The sequence below is a fragment of the Cryptotermes secundus genome, unplaced genomic scaffold (genome assembly GCF_002891405.2).
Source record: "Cryptotermes secundus unplaced genomic scaffold, Csec_1.0 scaffold19, whole genome shotgun sequence".
Taxonomy (NCBI): Eukaryota; Metazoa; Arthropoda; class Insecta; order Blattodea; family Kalotermitidae; genus Cryptotermes; species Cryptotermes secundus.
The window spans coordinates 1,720,525-1,739,370 of NW_019729897.1; the positions used below are offsets into that span (position 1 = coordinate 1,720,525).

At 40.2% G+C, this 18,846-nt stretch overlaps 1 protein-coding gene across 5 annotated transcripts in view; it reads right to left on the reverse strand.

Moving 5' to 3' along the window:
- Positions 1 to 7,471: 7,471 nt before the first annotated feature.
- LOC111865662 (WD repeat-containing protein 11) overlaps positions 7,472 to 18,846 on the reverse strand; it is a 44,416-nt gene continuing 33,041 nt past the window's right edge. For 4 of the 5 annotated variants that reach the window (XM_033751906.1, XM_033751904.1, XM_033751907.1 and 1 more), the window contains exons 21-25: positions 18,281 to 18,447; positions 16,966 to 17,233; positions 12,867 to 13,014; positions 11,757 to 11,956; positions 7,472 to 7,990 (exon numbers count right to left, since the gene is read on the reverse strand). In XM_033751906.1, the coding sequence (XP_033607797.1) occupies positions 11,808 to 11,956; positions 12,867 to 13,014; positions 16,966 to 17,233; positions 18,281 to 18,447 (732 nt within the window). In that variant the 3' untranslated portion in view covers positions 7,472 to 7,990; positions 11,757 to 11,807. The remainder of the gene's footprint in view (positions 7,991 to 11,756; positions 11,957 to 12,866; positions 13,015 to 16,965; positions 17,234 to 18,280; positions 18,448 to 18,846) is intronic. The other variant, XM_033751908.1, reaches the window with a different exon arrangement.

Sequence of the window (18,846 nt, forward strand, 5' to 3'; positions counted from 1 at the left end):
GTTGATGTATTCGGAGGCAGGAAAGTTCTCCCCAAACGATTTTTAAATATAGTATAATTGTTAGTATTAGTATTATTTGCATGTACAATAAACAACAATAAACTGAATTATTATCCTCTGAAAATCTATACTTTTCATTTCTTAATTAAATATTTATATGTTTCATTTCTCAGTTCTTAATAACACTTAGATTTATGTTAATTAAATTATTATTATTGCTAATATTATCATTTGTTTGTTTACTTTTCTACATTATTGTGTTTTCCCCAGTGCTTGCCTGTAATTTGTCTTTGACTTTATATTGTGTTTGTCTATAATGTAATTACTTTTATCTACACTGTGCTCTGTCTGTAATTGGCCTTGCGGCTGTTCACTCGGCACATAAATAATAAAGAATCGAATTATTATTATATTGTCTATATTATTTCAGTTTTCAGTATTTAAATTTTAGTCCAGTTTTTAGTTCAGTGCCCGCCTGTTATAGGCCCTGCTTAACGAATTAAAGACTACGCTATGTAGGCGTAAGGGGGAATGGGTTTTCTTGGCCTCGGCACTAGCAAGAGGTGAGTGGTCAGCTTCTCCCCCTACCGCTTTGCAGCCGGGGAAAGAGCCCCTGGCACCCACTGGATAGGAGGTTGCGTAGGCCCCAGTGCCGGTCTGAACGACGTGGAGAAAATTCTTGACCCTACTGGGACTCAAACTCATTGAGGCATTGTCCTTATTATCAAAGCACCCGTCAATATTACAATATTTTTTAAAATATAAAAGACATTTAAAATATATTTTAAAAAAATACTGTTGCATTATTGACGGGTTCTTGGATAAGAAGGATAATTTCAAGGTAATTTTCATCTTGTTATAATACAGGCAACATATCGCAAAAATGATAAAGTTAAAAAAGAAAGAAAGTAAAGCTATCCCTGTAACAGGCCGAGGAAGCCCATCGGGTTGTGAGATGTCGAGGCTCCTACATTTTCTAGACAATCGGCTCACAGTTGGGGGTGAGATTGAGAGCCTTATACGTGGGCCTCCTTTATCCCTCAGGAAGATTTCTGCTACTCCGTTTTGTTAAAGACTTGAGTCGACTCCAGGGACATAGTGCGGCTGGAAGGATTAGGTCAATTTAAAAATCCAATTACCTCATTGGGACTTGAACTCTCGACCTTCTGGCTTGTAGCATAGTACCTCAACAGTGTATCAAAACTTGGAGCTGTCCTTAGACAGCTTCTAGAAGTATGTTTCAGGAAATACTGCAGCTAACTAAACCAAAGATACGATAACAAGCCTTATGAAATACTTCGTAATTAATAATGTATGACTTTCACCTAAGTATACACAACAGAGAAACAAACATATTAATACAGAATACCCAAAGGAAGATCTTTTAGAAAATAAAATCCCCGTCAATAACCAAAACATAGTGCATCTCCCACTTTATAACAAACCGCAACTTGACACGCAGGTCCTAACAAACATATAGGACCAACACTGGTGACGAAACGTCGTGGAAATTGCTCCTCGTAGGTCAACGTGTAAATGGGTGCATGTCAATAAGGGATAACTATAATACACACGGGACTTCTCAGGGGGGCATAAAGAGGTCCTGAGAAGGAAATGTGTTAATCAGGTATTCGGAAAATGTATCGTAATATAGTTTGTTAACAGGAATATACTCTACGAACCGACAATATGCTAACAGCCTTCATTATGGACTACATACGAGGTGTGTTCAAAAAATGACGGGAATTTCCGTATTTTGGAAAAAATATTTATTCATTCGTCTACATTAATGTTGTCGCCTTCAAAATAGTCCCCATTCGATATTATGCACTTACGCACTTCGTATGTGAAGTCCACTGTGCGGTGTTATGTAGTCTTCACTACTCCCGCATTTGAAATCGTTGCAGTGACGTTAAACACGTAACCACTGCTATACAATCTGCATCCAGCCTTCGACCTCTTTTCGAAATTAAAGTTGGAGGTCGTTTCGGAGGCTGAGCACACGATGACCTATTGGTCAAGCAGGTCACTTCATTGTCTCTAATAAGCCTATAATTATAAGTTAACTAGTAATGAAGAACACATGAAGCAGACACAACTTAAGTTCTGGTCACGGCATTAGTTTGTTTTACATCACTCTGTTCAGCGGAACCGGACACATGCAGCAACAGGTCACGGGCCACGAAGACTTAACCGGACAATTCTATTCTTGAAGACTTCTTCTAACTTCTGGGATACGACGCCGTGTATTACGCTCAGAATTAACCGACGTTTCTGGCGGCGCCATAACTCAAGCGGTTAGTCGCTGCCTTCCCACCGCGGCGGCCCGGGTTCGATCCCGGGTCTGGTCAAGTGGGATTTGTGATGGACAAAGTGGCGCTGGGGTGGGTTTTCTCCGAGTAGTTAGGTTCCCCTGCCAATCTTCATTCCACCGAATTCCCCATCATCATAATCACCCTGAGCAGGCTACAATAAGCCAATCAGTGGCCGCCGTGCCGAGTGGACCCAGTTGGATTCCACCCCCCCCCCGCCCCAACTAAGCGAAAAAAAAAGTATCCTCGAACTCGAAAAAAAAAATTGAGGATCACTGATCGACGCTGGGGCACGCGACAGCGTAGTTGGTTGGGGTACTATGCTACAAGACGGAAGGTAGCAGGTTCGATTCCCGATGAGGCCGCTGGATTTTCCAACTGATTAATCCTTCCAGCCGCACTATGGCCCTGGGGTCGACTCATGCTCTTACATAAATGAGCGCCAGGAATATTCCTGGGGGATAAAGGGCGGCCGGCGAGTAAGGCTGATAACCTCGACGCCATCTGAGCCGATTGCCTAGAAAATGTGGGAGCATCGACGTCTCACAACCCTATGGGCCCCCATGGCCTGCTACAGGGACATCTTCACCTTTTTTACTGATGGACGCAAATGAACAGAAATTGTAATTTAATGTCATTACCAGAAATACATACGGCAGCGCCTCTTGTATGGAAGTAGTTAAAGATGTACATTATTAGTCTATTCTACGCCCTCATGGAAAGCCCATTGTGACAGTGAAGCGATGCCTTTCAACATGCACCTACTGCGACATGCTGGCCTATCTTTCTTCCTTTATAAAAGTTCGGTAAAATCAATTTGACGAAAATTTGACTAGCTGCGCGGTTATTTACTCATCACGAAGACCTCTTGTCTACTCAGTTACGGGAGAAAGAGACTGAGGCGAGTTTAAAGTCGCTTCGGCCATCTTGTGTGGGACGTTAAGTACAGTGTAAGCTCCCTGGATAGGGCTGAACATGGTGGAGACTTCAGCTGGGTCAGACTGTGGGCAGATGGAAGTCATCGACCACGGGAGGGTTTAGGCGTGTGAGCCGTTACTGACCTGACAGGGACTGAAAAACTTGATGCTACTTCCGCACGTCATCACATGTGGAGTGGCTCTTAAACGGTCCGACATTTTGACTTCAGATATAGTTACCACGCAACAAAGAACCGCTACTGAATCCGGCTATTGCGTGAGGGTGTTCATACTGGTGGCACTGGCCATGCCAGCTCAAGCGGTAACGCTCCTAACTTGTATTTTGAAGCGATAGGTTCGAATCTCAGTCGGACTATCTACTATACTGGCTGAGGCTCTTCCTCAGTCCCTCCAAGCAAACGCGGGTATACAACAGCCAATTTGACACATGTACGTTCACGCTCATAACGTACGCAGTGTACGGGGAAAATATTTTAGTAACGTACCACTAGCACATCTAATATTTTCCACAGTTCTGTCGCAGTGGCGTGTTTTGGGCAATACTTGCATAAACTGTATTAACGCAGAAGAGAGGGAGGGAAGGTTGGGCGAGAAAATTATGACAGGAAGAACAAATATAAGAAATGTGAAAGATATACGACAGAAAAATGTGAAATGATAAAAGATAAAAGGGGGGGGGATGAATACACGAAAGAAACTTCTTTTCTTGAAAGTCAAAACCTGGGATGTATTGAAACGTTACGGCCAGACGATGGGGTATCCTGAGATTATTTCGTGGTTTTCGAAGTCCAACCCGAAATATGCTTAAGATAGTAACATAAAAATACGTCACGTCCACTTCATTTCACATCCATCCAAAACCACCATAATAGCAATACGCTTTGCCATTCGACACTAAATTACATTCATAGCTGCGCAGGAATTCCACATTTACAAGTCACTACGTGGGAGGATCATCTGGGCAAGAGCTAGACCATCTAACTCTTTAAGGAAACATGCGTTACTGCGATTTCGCATTGCGGTGTAATTCGAAGTTCACGGTTATAACTCTGACCTGTATAGGATAACAACATACTCGTAGTTTTTTAAAATAAATGAAGAGATTTTCTATAGAATTTTCAAAACGCATTACGTTAACATGGCTGAACCCAGACGAAGGTTAATGTGCTTGTCGCCAGCATAACTGCCCACAGAGTCCGTTGTCTTTTCTTACGGCGATACTGAAGCAGTCGGGTTGGGATCAGCAGACTCGAGGAACGAGGCATTATTGCGTGGGTAAGCTACGGTTCCAAGACGGCTCCTTTTATGGGGCGCCTTGAAAACGTGACATTGCGGCGAAGGAGGCGAGAAACAAAACAAAGACGCTGACGGGGTTTCGCTGTAGCGACTACTGGCTGTCAACTTCTGCTCCGTATTTGTCTCAATAGCGAACCGGTTCCTGGTGCCCGCTATCGAACTGACTGATCTATGCACTTTTACAGTCAACGATTTTATTGCGAGACTAAACGTATGAATTCATTTGTTCTTTGCAGAACTCAATAAGATCGTGTACTACTGGTAGTTACCCCAATGGAATTTTATTTACCCATATCCTCAACCGCAAAAAATGTTCTAATAGTGGTACGAACGCAGGTTATTCAATGATGCTATTTCACTTCCAGACATTCTGCAGCATCGATGAGATGCGAAGATAAGTACGCAGAATAAATTGGAAAAGATGTCAGTGGCCAATTTATAGGTCCTATCCAGGAACTTGAATGGAGGAATGAAGTGGGTATGGTCTCAAATAACAGAAAAGAAAACAAGTTCTTCTGATTTCCTAAAATGACAAACATAAATCCACAGCCTGATGGCTGATGTAAACAGGAGTATTTACAATTCACTCCACTCTTCTTCCTCACGAAAATGTAGGCTTATGGCATCATCACAATGTCTTTGGATGTGTGTGCCATGTATCCTTGAACTTTGGAACCAAATGACCGATTTCCACGAAAATTTACATGAATGTCAAGCCCTAAAAGGTTAACCAAACTTTGAGGGGGGGGGGCAGTGTAAGAGAACACAACTCCTCAGTGAAATCCACATTTTGTGCTTTGTTTGAACCATTAGCACCCAATATATGAAATTGGTATGATCATAAACATACCTTAAAATTCTGTACAAATTATAATTTGTGAGTCAACCATTACAAATATGGTTATGGTGCAGAATTCTGAGTTTATATCAAGCAGATTCAAAGCGGACATATTTACAATCGCAAGCAAAAAAATAAAATCAGACTCCACAGGAACATCTGTGTAAGCATGAGTGCAACATGATAACCTCTTTGGTATAACACTAGGTATTGTGTGATTATAAATTTGCATGATACTAATATGATTTGTGTAACTAAACTCTGTAACACAAAATATATTAGTTCTATCCTAAATTCCTTTTACAAGCAAGGATGGAAAAGAGGGGGTTGGGGGTGGGGGTAAACGCCATTTACTTTGTTCCAGGGCACTTCATTTTTAGGAAAATATTTCCAGTGTCTTGAGGTGTCATAATTATCAATATCTCAAGCCCACACTGTAATAATTTCCTTTTAATAAGTGTCTGACACTCCCTTGGGTTTTATTCAGGCATCAGGAATATCTATCTAGTTCTAAAAAGCCATTTCAACCCTCTGCTTGTCATTCACAAAATTTTCTACTAACAGCAACACACATATTAATGAACATATAAAGGTAAAGTTGTCTTTGTGCTTAACTAATTAAGCACTACGCCATGAAGGCACAGACATAGACCCACACTTTCTTGACATCAGAACTATTGGAGATGAGCGCTCAGCTGTATGTAGAGGTGACGGTAATACATACTGTATATATATTATCCCTAAACTAAGTTAGTTACACTTTGCTGTGAGGTAATTCAATCATTAAAACAAACTATAAAATAGTTTACTTTCTTTATATATTCCATTATGTCATATGGAGTATTCTTCTCAGGGAATTCAATGGTAGTAGAAAATATAAGCATCAAAAAACAGCAAGCATAAAAATAAAGTATTGTAACGTATTTAGCCACTGAAGATGCCGTTCAGATTGTTAATTGGTTTATTTAACAACCTACAAGTTTCGGCTACAATTAATTATAGCAATGTTATGGATTTCCACACTTTACAAACCCTACACATAAATCTCTTCACACTGTCCTCAGTAGTCTACACATGTATTAATTACGATACAGGAGCTATACAAGTGTCACTGTATCATACACTCCCAATTATTACTCAGTTATCACAAACTATCACAGATTATCGCCGGTCACGGTAGCCGAGCGGTCTAAGGCATGCACTGTCTTCGCTTGCTCGGAGGCCGGGATCATGGGTTCGAATCCCACTCAGGGCATGGATGTTTGTGTGCGTTTTTCTGTGTTTGTCTACAGGTAGAGGCCTTGCGACGAGCTGATCACTCGCCCAAGGAGTCCTACCGAATGTGTAAGATCTAGTAAACCGAAGTGAAACGGAGAGTTTCATGGAGGTAGGCCTAGGCCCAAATTGGGGCTGTAACGCCACAGGAAAAAAAGGAAAAATCACAGATTATCACACACACGTCCCGTTCTTATTTCCACGACGGCTGCTATATTCCAACTGTCTTAAGTGGCTGCTACACATTAAACTGTCTCCGGGGACGGCTACACTTTAACTCGCTTCATAGGCTGCTACAATTTAACTGACTGTGTAGGCAGTGTAGTTCTCTTATAAACCCTCAACCAGACAATGGGAAACGCCTCACTTCCTTGTTGCCTAGTAGCTGTGTTTGCTTTTTATGTTCACTTTGGCTCCGCTCGGCACGTCACCATTGGTGGGGGGGGGGGGGGGGGGGGGACGCGCGGCANAGGGTGTTGACCTGCCTATTACCGTAGCGTAACACGTCACAGTATCTTCTAGATAATTACATAAGAAATTTAACATTTGTCACCTTAGCGATGAACTCTTAGGCCCTTTACCACCATTCACTGTAAAAAAACATGGAAAAGTTTTAAAATCCATACACACACAATTACATATGTCACATACCAAGATTTTAGAAAGGAATGTATTAAAAATCAAGGTATGCATCCTCCTAGTGCTAAATGTTTAAATCATGATATAAAAGTACTAAAGCCAGCAAAGAAACATTTTCTCTTGAACCCATTCCTACCCTGTAAAAGAATGTATTTCAATAAAAAATTCTTAAATCTTTAACATAATTATTTTATTCTGCATAAAACAATACCTTTACAAAATAATGTCCAACTATGCATTTATGTTTTTATTTGTATATGACATGTTCTACAGCCTTGGCATGCTGTGTAATGGGGTTCAGGTTAGTCACCTGGTAGCTTATAATGCTGGCAGAACAGACAGGGCTTGTCAAGTTCATATATGTTCAGAATTTGTGCCCAGTCAGTGATTACAGGACACTGGTTTCTTAGTCGCTCAAACTTCAAGAGGACATCATACTTGAGGAACAAATTCTGGATGCAAGCAAGTTGATGTTACAATTTCTTCAATACAAATTCTGGTAGCACCCAACAGTTACTGCATCTTTACACTGTCTGCATCAGTTGCAAGAACCTGCAGTCCAGCATTCTGATAAGAATGCCACTCAACTGCACCTTCATCTCAGCCTTAGTGCTTCAGTAAGACACTGGATGTTTCCACTTCAGATGCGACTGGAGCATGATGTGGAATGCTGCATATCCTGTCTTGACTTCCTAGAAAATAAAATCCTCAGCACAGCAAATCTTCTAATTGAAGTGTAAGGTCTCATTGACATTTCATTAAACACAAGACAACAGTCATGATGATTACCAGACATCTGCTGCACTGAATGCTAGAATACACGACAGCACCCAGACCAGTTGTGGGGCCCATCTAGCTTCCTCTCCAGTGAGTACTTCGGGCTCTTTCCACAGGGCATGAAGCTGAACGCTCACCTCCATCTAGTGCCGAGGTCAAGAATAGTGGAGCTATACCTCCACTCCCCCACATGTCTTCATGGAGTGGTACTTAATTAACTACACACAGAGAACTTTACCTTTTGCCTTACTATATTATATACTACAATGGGTTAGCTTTTTATATTGGTTAAAATTGTAGTTATGTAGCTGAATTTGTGGATCTTAAATGTTTTATGTAAATGTGTGGCATTGAACCCAATCTGGTCCACTTCAAGTGTTGCCTTGTTACACTGCTCTCCCTGGTGCAGCTTGGCCTGAGTCCTTGTTGACACTGTTGTTCACAGGGATCAGGGAGTGGGGCATGGGGGTAATTTTGTTGGTTTCACAGTTATTGTTACTGGGGTAATACTGTTTTATGTCTGCTGCCACTGGATTGTGCAGCACCTGCATGTCTAGGAGGTGGCTATCTGTAGTCAGTTACACAACAGAATGAAACAAAATGTGTTTCACTACAGATCCTGGAAGGTGATAAGATATGAAGACTGTCTTCAGGAATTCAAATTGACAGCAATTAATTCAAAGAAGTACAAGTAGTGAAGATCAAAAGGTTGGCAGATTGAAGATGGAGACAGCATCCAGATATGGGGAGTAGCTATGAATATACTGAATAAGCAGTCATAGGTAGCTGACAAGGGGTGTTTCTCCAGCTTGAGAGTTAGACATGCGACTAAGCACTCGACATAAAAAACCAGTTTGTTACCAAATGTTACACAGAGCCTTCTACTTGGACAGATTGGCTAGAAAGACCTAAGCTAAGGAATATGGACATGAGATCTGGCACATGGAATTTAAGGAGCCTCTACAGGGCAGGTTCATAGATAACAGTTGCAAGAGAAACAGCAAACTATAAGATTCTATGCAAGTGCAGGTCAGATGAGACAGGGGTATCACTACACCAGCAGGTGATTATACATTTTTTCCTGTGGAAGTTGGAATGAGAATCGTGAATTAGGGACAGGACTTCTGTACATAAAGAGAATTATATCAGCAGTTAAGAGGGTAGGATTTGTTAGTGATAAGTTGCCATATATAATACTAAGAGGTCACTGATGTAATATCATTATTTTGAATGCTCATGCCCCAATAGAAGTTACAACTGATAAGACAAAAGAAAGCTTCTATGAGGAACTACAAGATGTATTTAATAAATTCCCTAAACACCATATGAAAATTCTGTTGGGAGATTTCAATGCCAAAGTATGTGGAGAAGATGTTTTCAAACCAACAACTGGGAACATGATTTTGCACAAAATTAGTTACAATAATGGAGTTAGAGCAGTAACTTTGTTACATCCAAAAATCTGATGGTCAAGAGTACAAAGTTCCCACATCTGAACATTCATAAGTACTTGGACATCTGATGAAAAGGTACAAAATCAGATCAACCACATTTTGATATATGGAAGATGGCATTCAAGTGCACCTGATTTCAGATCTTTCAGGGAACTGAAGTGTGATACCAATCACTATCTGGTGAAGGCAAAAGTTAGGGAGAGACTGGCAGTAAATAAATGATCAATGCAAAATTTTGGTAAGGAGAGTTTCAATCTCAGATTCATAGCTTTGGAAAACTAAGATGATAGAAATATTAAAAGAGCTTGGGAAACAATTAGAGAGAATATCAAAATTTCAGCCAAAGAGTCTAGATTGTTACAAACCATAAACCATGGTTTGTTGAACGATTTTCAGAATAGATCAAAGGAAACAAGTCAACTTGCAATGATTAAACGATTCAAGACAAAAAAAAAGAAAGAAAGAAAGAAAGAAAGAAAGAAAAAAAGAAAGAAAGAAAGACAGAAAAAGAAAGAAAGAAACCCAAAGATAATCTGAACAGTGTAAGCCATGAAGCTAGAAAACATTTCAGGAACAAAAAGAGGGAATATTTGGAAGAGTTTGCAACACACATTAAGAATCCTGGAGACTAATATAGAGGAATAAAAGAATTTAAGAATGGTCACCAACCTATAACTAACTTGGCAATTGATGAGAACAGTGACCTGCTAAAAGATTCCCACAATATTTTGAATAGTGGAAGAATTATTTCTCTCAGCTATTGAATGTACTCATACATATGGTTAGTGATGTTAGGCAGATGAAAATACATTCATGTTCCAACTTTAAATGATGGAGCTAAATCTATTTCTCTGAACGCAGAAAATTAAGCAATTGAAACTGGTATTCTAAGAGAGGAATTCAAGATTCAAGATTTTACAGAATACCTCTTTATTTACATAAGTTTCCTTAATGAACATTTTAATAAATTTTTATTTCATATCCAATTTTCCATACACTGGTATAAATTAAACGTTCAGATCACAAGGGTTTGTGCCTCTAACAAAGTTTGAGAACAATGAAATTTACAAATGTTCACAATGATTGTTTAAGAAATCAAACTTTGTTCCTATAGCCTTTTATCGCATCACATTCACTACAATTCATTCCCATTGTTCACATTACTTTAGCTTATTTTTCCACTACACATCTCTTCACCAGGCATGATTTTTTCTGTCAATATATGAGGCCAGAGCACTTTCCCTTCACACAACAGCAGCCAGTAGTTGCCAGTCTAATGCTGCTAACAAAATACATGCTCATCTTTTAACCTACTGTTGCCAAAAATAAAAGTATCTATGCTTTTATTTCAAATTCAGCAAAATACCATGCACTGTGAAAGAAAAACTGAATATTTCTTCCAAAAATGTATCTCTATTGTGGGAGTTCGGGTTTCACACCCAGAGAGGTATGGAAGGTATTACCTACACCTATTACCTATTAGCCACATACCATCATGCTTTCTCTTGAGTTTCTGTAAAGGAATATATCTTGTATCCTATACAGTAATTAACATGTGCAATAAATTAAGGGAAGACCAATTTTACTATATGGGAATAATAATAATGCATATGGATGCATTGCTGCATTTAGCAAGAAGAATCTTTTTACCAGCAAATTGGACTTAAATTTGAGAAAGAAACTAGTGAAATGCTACATTTGGAGCATGTCTTTGTATGGGGCTGAAACATGGACACTTAGGGCAGTAGATCAGAAACACCTCGAAAGTTTCGAAATGTGATGTTGGAGAAGGCTGGAGAAGATCAGTTGGACCAATTATGCGAGAAATGAAGAAGTGTTAATTAGAGTCAGTGAGCAGAGGAATATCCTACATGAAATAAGAAAACGGAAGGCTAATTGGATTGGTCATATCTTACGCAGAAACTGCCTTCTAAAAGAAGTTATTGAAGGAAAGATAGAGGGGCGGATAGAAGTGACAAGAAGACGAGGAAGAAGATGTAAGAAGATGCTGGATGACCTTGGGGACAGAAGAGGATATTCTCATTTGAAGGAGAAAGCTCTAGATCGCATCAAGTGGAGGAACTGTTTTGGAAGAGACTGTGGACCTGTCGTCTTGACAGATTACTGATGAATGAATGTGGACATGAGAATTCAAATCATGTTGACAGAATTAACACAGTGAAATGCTATAAAAGGAAAACTCAGAGTTGACACTGTTCACACTCACTGTTTCTCATGCAAAGGAATGTGGTGGAACTGTTCAAAGTCACAGAAGTGATCATCTCTCTTCAGAAAGGATCTGAAACTCCTTGTGCAGTTGCTGCCCTGGCTCTCCAAGCTTTTCACTAAGTACCAGGGCTGCTTGGTGGTTTCTTAAGGAGAACAGCTGTCTTGCAAAATCAAGGTCAACAGCAATCAGTAGTGGCTGTGGCTTCAGATAAGGAAATCTACAAACTAATTAATTCTTCACTTAAAAATATAATACATTTACAGTACATACTGTCGCAGAAGAGACTGTAATCAGAACAATTCCTGTTTGGATTCTGAAACATCAAATTATGCATTCTTCACTACATCTGACTGAATTTTACAGTTCTGATCGGAGAGTGGGTGGAGATAGTATCAGGATATGTCTATTACTATTACAAACGTTTCTGAGTAAAGAAGGCATGATAACAAAAAGTGGGTCTAATGGAGAAGTGATTCAGTAACAGCTTACTGGTAACTTGTATATCCTCCTTGCGCAGGAAAGGAGTAGTTGGCTAATCCACATTCATTTCCTTGAAATAGCTCCTCAATTATCATCACAAGGCTAAGTGGACCCAATTCCAGACCCACTACTTCTAAGTAGCGCCAGGAATCAAACCCGGACCTCTGGATCTGTAGCCAGGAACGCTGACCACTAGACCACAGAGGGGGTCCACATCGGCATCAAATCTACAACTGGCTGATTGAAAACCCTGGAACTCAACCTGGAAATTTATGCAAGCTTGGAACAAAAGACAACAAGAACTAAGAATTTAAGTGCAGTTCTTTTGGGTGGCTGTTATTTAGTGCTGATATCTAGTATACGTCCTAAATATAGTCTACAATGGTACCAATACATCAATCTGCCCGTTAATTCTGGGGCGAATTAATGTGGGAAAAAAAATGGTGTGCTAATTATGTAACATAACAAATTCATTGAACAGTGGATACAAAACTGAAATCTGTCGCATCTCTTCAAATGACTATAAGAAGTGTGGGCTCAATGTCAATATCCAAACCTTCACAGGAATGTTATCACAATAATATTCCTGTGAATAATAATGTATCTTCTGTGGCTTTAAAAGGATATCTGTTGAACGAACTGCAGGTGAGAATATCCCAAATTCTTGACAAGCTTGCAACAGAAGACCAGCCTGAATATGCAGCTTTTGAGCCCCCAGTAACTCCAACACACGCTCAAATTGGCACATTGACAGCATTACCAATAATGCCTTGTTCTTGAAACAGAAATTACATTACCACATTTCAGAACTGTGGATTAATATTTCCAATACTACAATAAAATCTCTATGAAAAGTGCATCACAGAATGGAAGCTGCTTATTCCTCTTAGTAATAAGCGGTACTGAAATTTTGTTTTAATATCTCCAGAGTACAACAATAGAAAAGGAAATAGGTTTAACTGTAATCATACAGGAATAAGGGATGATTTAAACCCTCATACTATCGAACTGGTGGCCAGACTTTAACTCATAACAGTATTAGTACTGAAAGATGCATTTTTTAAAATTCATCCTGCTTTAAAGTATTGTTTAAAAAGTACCTGAAAGAAAACACACAGCAGAATCTTATTGTGACAATTTTTCCTAACAGTATATCAAGAGCTGTTCCAAAAGGTGACAAGATTCCTGAAATAAAACCAAATAATATGTATATACATTAGTCCAAATGTATAACACATTTCCTTTCTTCATGATTGAACTCTAATTTAGGGGTTTACCTCTGTATGGTAAATTCAAACACACAAGTCTATACACAGCCTGCCTTTACATTCTGAAGTTTGGTAGCTGTTTCTTCTTAACTGAGCACACGACACTGCACAATTCTGCAGCCGCTGGAGGGCACTGAGGTTGAGGTTTGCTTGTGCTCATTTTCAATAAACACTGAACCAAATTCAGACAAAATTTTTAGCCATCTAGGATGACAGAATGATGTACCTATTTATTATAATTAGATCCAACATGTGAAAGGACGGCTATTTGTCCATTACAATGTTAACCCGTTGCCGTGGTTCGACGTGTATGTTTCGTCAGGGATTTAAATCGTCTGGGGGGGTTCGACGTGTATGTTTCGTCCAGCTGCACACCTATGTTATAACGCCCATAATAATTGATGGTTTTGCTGTAGATTGTTAGATTTTTCGCTGGCCTGTTGTCACAAGAACGGTTTATAATGAGGCACGAGTTTAGCTGCGCTAAGTGGTCGTTACATATGCCTGTCTTGCAGCAAATTTCCTGTGGCTCTGGCGAGCGGTTTCTAGCTGTACCGTTATGAAAGGCGTGTTTTCTTTGCTTTGAAGATATAAACAACAGAGACGTGATATTTACGATGTTTATAATATCATATTACCCTGAGCTGGCCACAGTAACACACTCACTTGGAATTCTTGGAAGAGGGTTGTCCAAAAGTTTATTCTTGTAAAATCGATTGCTTTCGCACAGTACTTAGCACCCATTTCTTAGAAAAACGCCACAATTTAAGGCAGAACACTGTGGTCACCCCCTGTGACGATGGGTGTGTGTGTGGGGGGGGAAAAGAACGCATTTTATCGCTCCAGTTGACTCCAGTTTATCGTACTGACCTTGGTGGTCGTTTCGAGGGATGGCCATAAATATTTTTTTTGAGCCAGTTAAGCTCGCGCTTTCGTGCACTACATACCAGCCATTTCTTAGAATAACTTCATGAATTTTGTGGCCACCCCTATGACATCTGCTGCAGCCAAAACGCATACCACCAACCCATTGGTATGATAACACAAAGGTTGAATTTACTGCAGCTAAGCTGGCAAGCTAAAGACACGTGTCTTTAGCTGCCAGCTAAAGACGCGTGTCTTTATAATTTCCATACACCAGGCCACCAACAGTTTACTTCGAAACTTTGAGTGGTATCATGGCTGGCCCTTCCACAAGTCGTGCGCTGACGGAGGTCGAACAAGTGACCGCGCTGAACGAAGTATTAGACGACGAAACCCTAAGTAATTATAGTTCAGATGATGAGAGTGCATCGGACTATGATTACACACAACTGGTGCCACCTGAAACCATCAGTGCTAGTGAAAGGGACAGTGAGCCTGAGGATATCGTGGCCCACGATGAATTGGAAGAGGTGCCCAGGAGATTTGTGTGGGAAGATATCGATTCATTTCACGCTTCGCGAGAATCGTTTTGTGGTGTGTGCGGTCCCCAGTTCGACACTGCCGAACTAGATGTCGTCAGTGTTTTTGAAAGCATTTTCGATATTTCCCTTGTGCAGCTGATTGTTGATGAAACGAACAGGTATGCTCAACAGGAAATATCGAAAATCGCCAGACCTCTCACATTTCGCTCTAGGATTCGGAAGTGGGAAGATGTGACAGTGGACGAAATGTACGTGGTTTTGGCACTAATTATGTTGACTGGCATTGATCAGAGGCCTACATTGAGGTCTTATTACTCAAAGAACCGCCTGCTGTTCACTCCGTTTTTTGCAGAGACCTTACCTCTGGAAAGACTTGAGGTCATAATGAGATTTCTGCATTTTTCGGACAACAGCAAGCAAAATGAGTACCAAGGCCCTTCCAAACTTTTCAAAATTTATCCCGTCATTCAGCACCTGAGTAGAAAATTTCAGATTCTCTATCTTCCAGGTCACAACATTGCCATAGATGAATCCTTGACCCTATGGAAAGGTCGTCTGTCTTTCAAGCAGTACTTGCCACTCAAGGCTGCGAAATTTGGTATCAAAACGTTTGAACTCTGCGAGTCTAGTTCTGGTTATGTTTGGTCCTTTCTTGTCTATACTGGACAAGGAATGGAACTAACAAATCAGTATGTGACTGCAGAGACAAACAAAACTACAGCAATTGTAATAACACTGTTAGAAAATCTTCTGGGTCGCGGACACACAGTGTGGATGGATAATTTTTATAACTCCCCTGATTTGGCTCGTTTCTTGAAGTCTAAAAATACAGACTGTGTTGGAACCTTACGTCCCAACAGGAAAAATGTCCCTCCCTTAGTGAAAGATAAGAAATTGAAAAAAGGTGAACACTGTGCTCAACACTCAGGAGACGTGGCAGTTCTTGCGTGGCAAGACAAAAAAAGGGTGACCATGATATCCACATACCATAAAAACGATATGCGTGTGGTTGTTAATCGTGCAAACAAGACAGAAATAAAGCCTGTGGTTGTTTGCGATTACAACAAAAACATGCTCGGGGTGGATCTGAAAGACCAGATGCTACAACCGTACCTGCTTGAACGAAAGAAGGGTACCAAGTGGTACCTAAAATTGTTCAGGCGGTTACTCAATGTAGCAATCCACAACAGTATGGTAATCTATCGGTCCCACACAAACAAACAAAACCTGGACACTCTACAGTTCAGACTTTCCCTAGTTCAAGGTCTCGTGGAAAAGCACAGTTCTGGGGTACGTCGTCCTGTACACGGCCGTCCGTCAGTTCTTCCGCCGCCTAAACGACTCACGGAAAGACATTTCCTTGAGCGAATTCCCCCCACGGGGAAGAAGGCAAGACCGCACAGAAGGTGTGTGGTTTGCGGAAAAAAGGGCCAGAGAAAAGATACGCAGTATTGGTGTGGTGAATGCGAGGCAGCGTTGTGTTTAGAAGAATGCTTCAAGGCGTATCATACACTACTACACTTCTAAACCAGCTGCTTCCATCGCCGAGATACAGGGCGCTCACATTATAAGGTAAGATTATAAAACCACCTTTTAAGATTATTTTAGTGAAAGATTCATGTTACTATCTCATATAATTTAAGAATAATGACAAATAAATCATTTACGAGCAAAATTTAAATGGTCGGCTGAAAATATTACCGCCGGAGAGACACGGCAGCGGAATTTAAATCACCGCGCCAAAGGGTTAACCAACTAACTGAACAGCTACCATTCATTCCGTCTCCCTTTTCTCTGCAGCGCACATTGTAAATGCAAATTTCACTAACGGCACATTTTTAATTTTCCCATCATGGAAGTTGCCCACTACTGATGGTTTTTGCATATTCGTGTATCAGCATACACACATTTCACAGGTCTTTCCAAATCACTCTCTGGAGTTATTTATTTGGCAGATAAAAGTGGGGGGGGGGACAGAGTACTGATTTGGATTCAAAGATGTACTTTGTATCTCTCCACATTTTCTAATGTTTATTACTAACTAATACTAACCTTCTGCCCACTAACCCACAGATGATCAGCCCATTTGCGCATCACCTCATGAGTTTCAGGGGTTGGCAGTACTGACTTGGCCAGCCAAACAGCTGCTTCCCACAGGCTGTAGGAAAGCAAATAGCGACATGCATCTAGGCCCTTGCCAATCAAACACAGCAGTTGCACACCCTCCCAGATGTTACCATTGGCAATAAGATTTGTTGCCACTAACTTGATGGTGCTTTGTGCTGCTCCTGTTGACTGGATTGTTGCAACCAAACACGCCCTGAAAGGCGAAATAAAAGTAATAACAGCATTTACATCAATGCTGGTGTCAGAATCTGTCTGAAGGCATATGATTTTGTGTGCTTTCGAAAGTGAATAATAAAGAATGCAATTAATTTCTAATGTGCACTGATAACTACAACCTCGAGGTACCAACAGCTAAATAATAGTAAGCATAACAACAATAATGACAGTGACAACATCTGTGGCAGCAGCGGCAGCAGCAGTAGCAGTAATCATTACTGACACATACATGGCCCCCGCCAACAATGTTAAGAATTATGTAGTTTCATTTATTTTTTCATGTCAATCTGTCAAATTTGTGGATATTCCCATGAGACATATAAACTGTCACATCAATTCCAACATTCAGCATTGCACGTTCCAAGGCAGATCCAGAATGAGTAACTGAAGGGACATGATAAGAGAAATTTCTGATGCAAATATTGATATGGATGAAAACCGCCCACAACTAGTCACATTTTATCAGGGACCTATTTCTGGAATGAATTGTCTTCCCAAAGTGTTCTGTCTTCTGGGACATAATACTGTAGAGTCCGTTCAATGTCAACCAACATTTTGGATGCTACCTCCATTTTCAGGGTCGAAGAAGCCAAGCAAGAAACCAGCACAAAGCAGTTAGCAAGCAAAGCTCCTGCACATTCCTAAAGATGGTGATTGATTTTCAATCAATATATCCCAACAGACAGAACCTGCCACACCCATTGCTGTGAGGACCTCAAATCTGATATCTGCAATATGTTTCTGCTAATGAATATACCTGAAATCATGAGAAACCTCCTTTACTCTGTAGATAATGGAACACAAGAAGTTCATGCTCAGATCCAAACTGTACTGAGGTAGTAACACATGCTTTTCAGTACATTTATTGCTTCTCTCAGCAACGCAGATTACAAAGCTAAGAGAATGGAACAGTGGAGCCAGAAGAGATGGCTGTTGCTATGGAATGGCCGATAAACATGTTTCTGCAGCAATCCAAACTCCATGTCTAGTCACTGAAGTCATGAAAATATATTTCCTTTCTTACTTGATGGCATCAGTGTAGTAATGAGGGTTCTCTAGTTCTGTCTCCAGCAGCAACTGCACAGCACGGTCCATCTCACCGAGCAAGATCAGCTGTTCTATCACCTTCTTAGTATGTTGGTAATCCCCTCGTTTGCTCTCATGTAGACTTACACGTTCCAACTGTAGTCTCTGTATGCAAAGTGTAAGTAGTAATCTGAGAAAAATATATACATTTTTATTTCTGATAAATAATTAAACCAATGATTACCAAACTGTGTTGCATTACAGCAACGGTCTTCAACCTGGGGTACATGAAGACATCTTACAGGGTACATAAAAATAAAATCTGTCACTAACTGAGGTGCTGGCATGCCACAAACAAGCTCAATCATCTCATTAACAGGTCAGAACCACATTAATAATTGATAAAATATTTAATCATATAATTTTGCTTTGCTAAAATACTTTTGTTCCTTTATTAATTTTTATATGATAGGCAATAATATAATATATATTTCTTAGTGCCATCCTCCTTTTTCATATTCAAAACTTATTATTTAATACACTATTTAAGATGTAATTTATTCT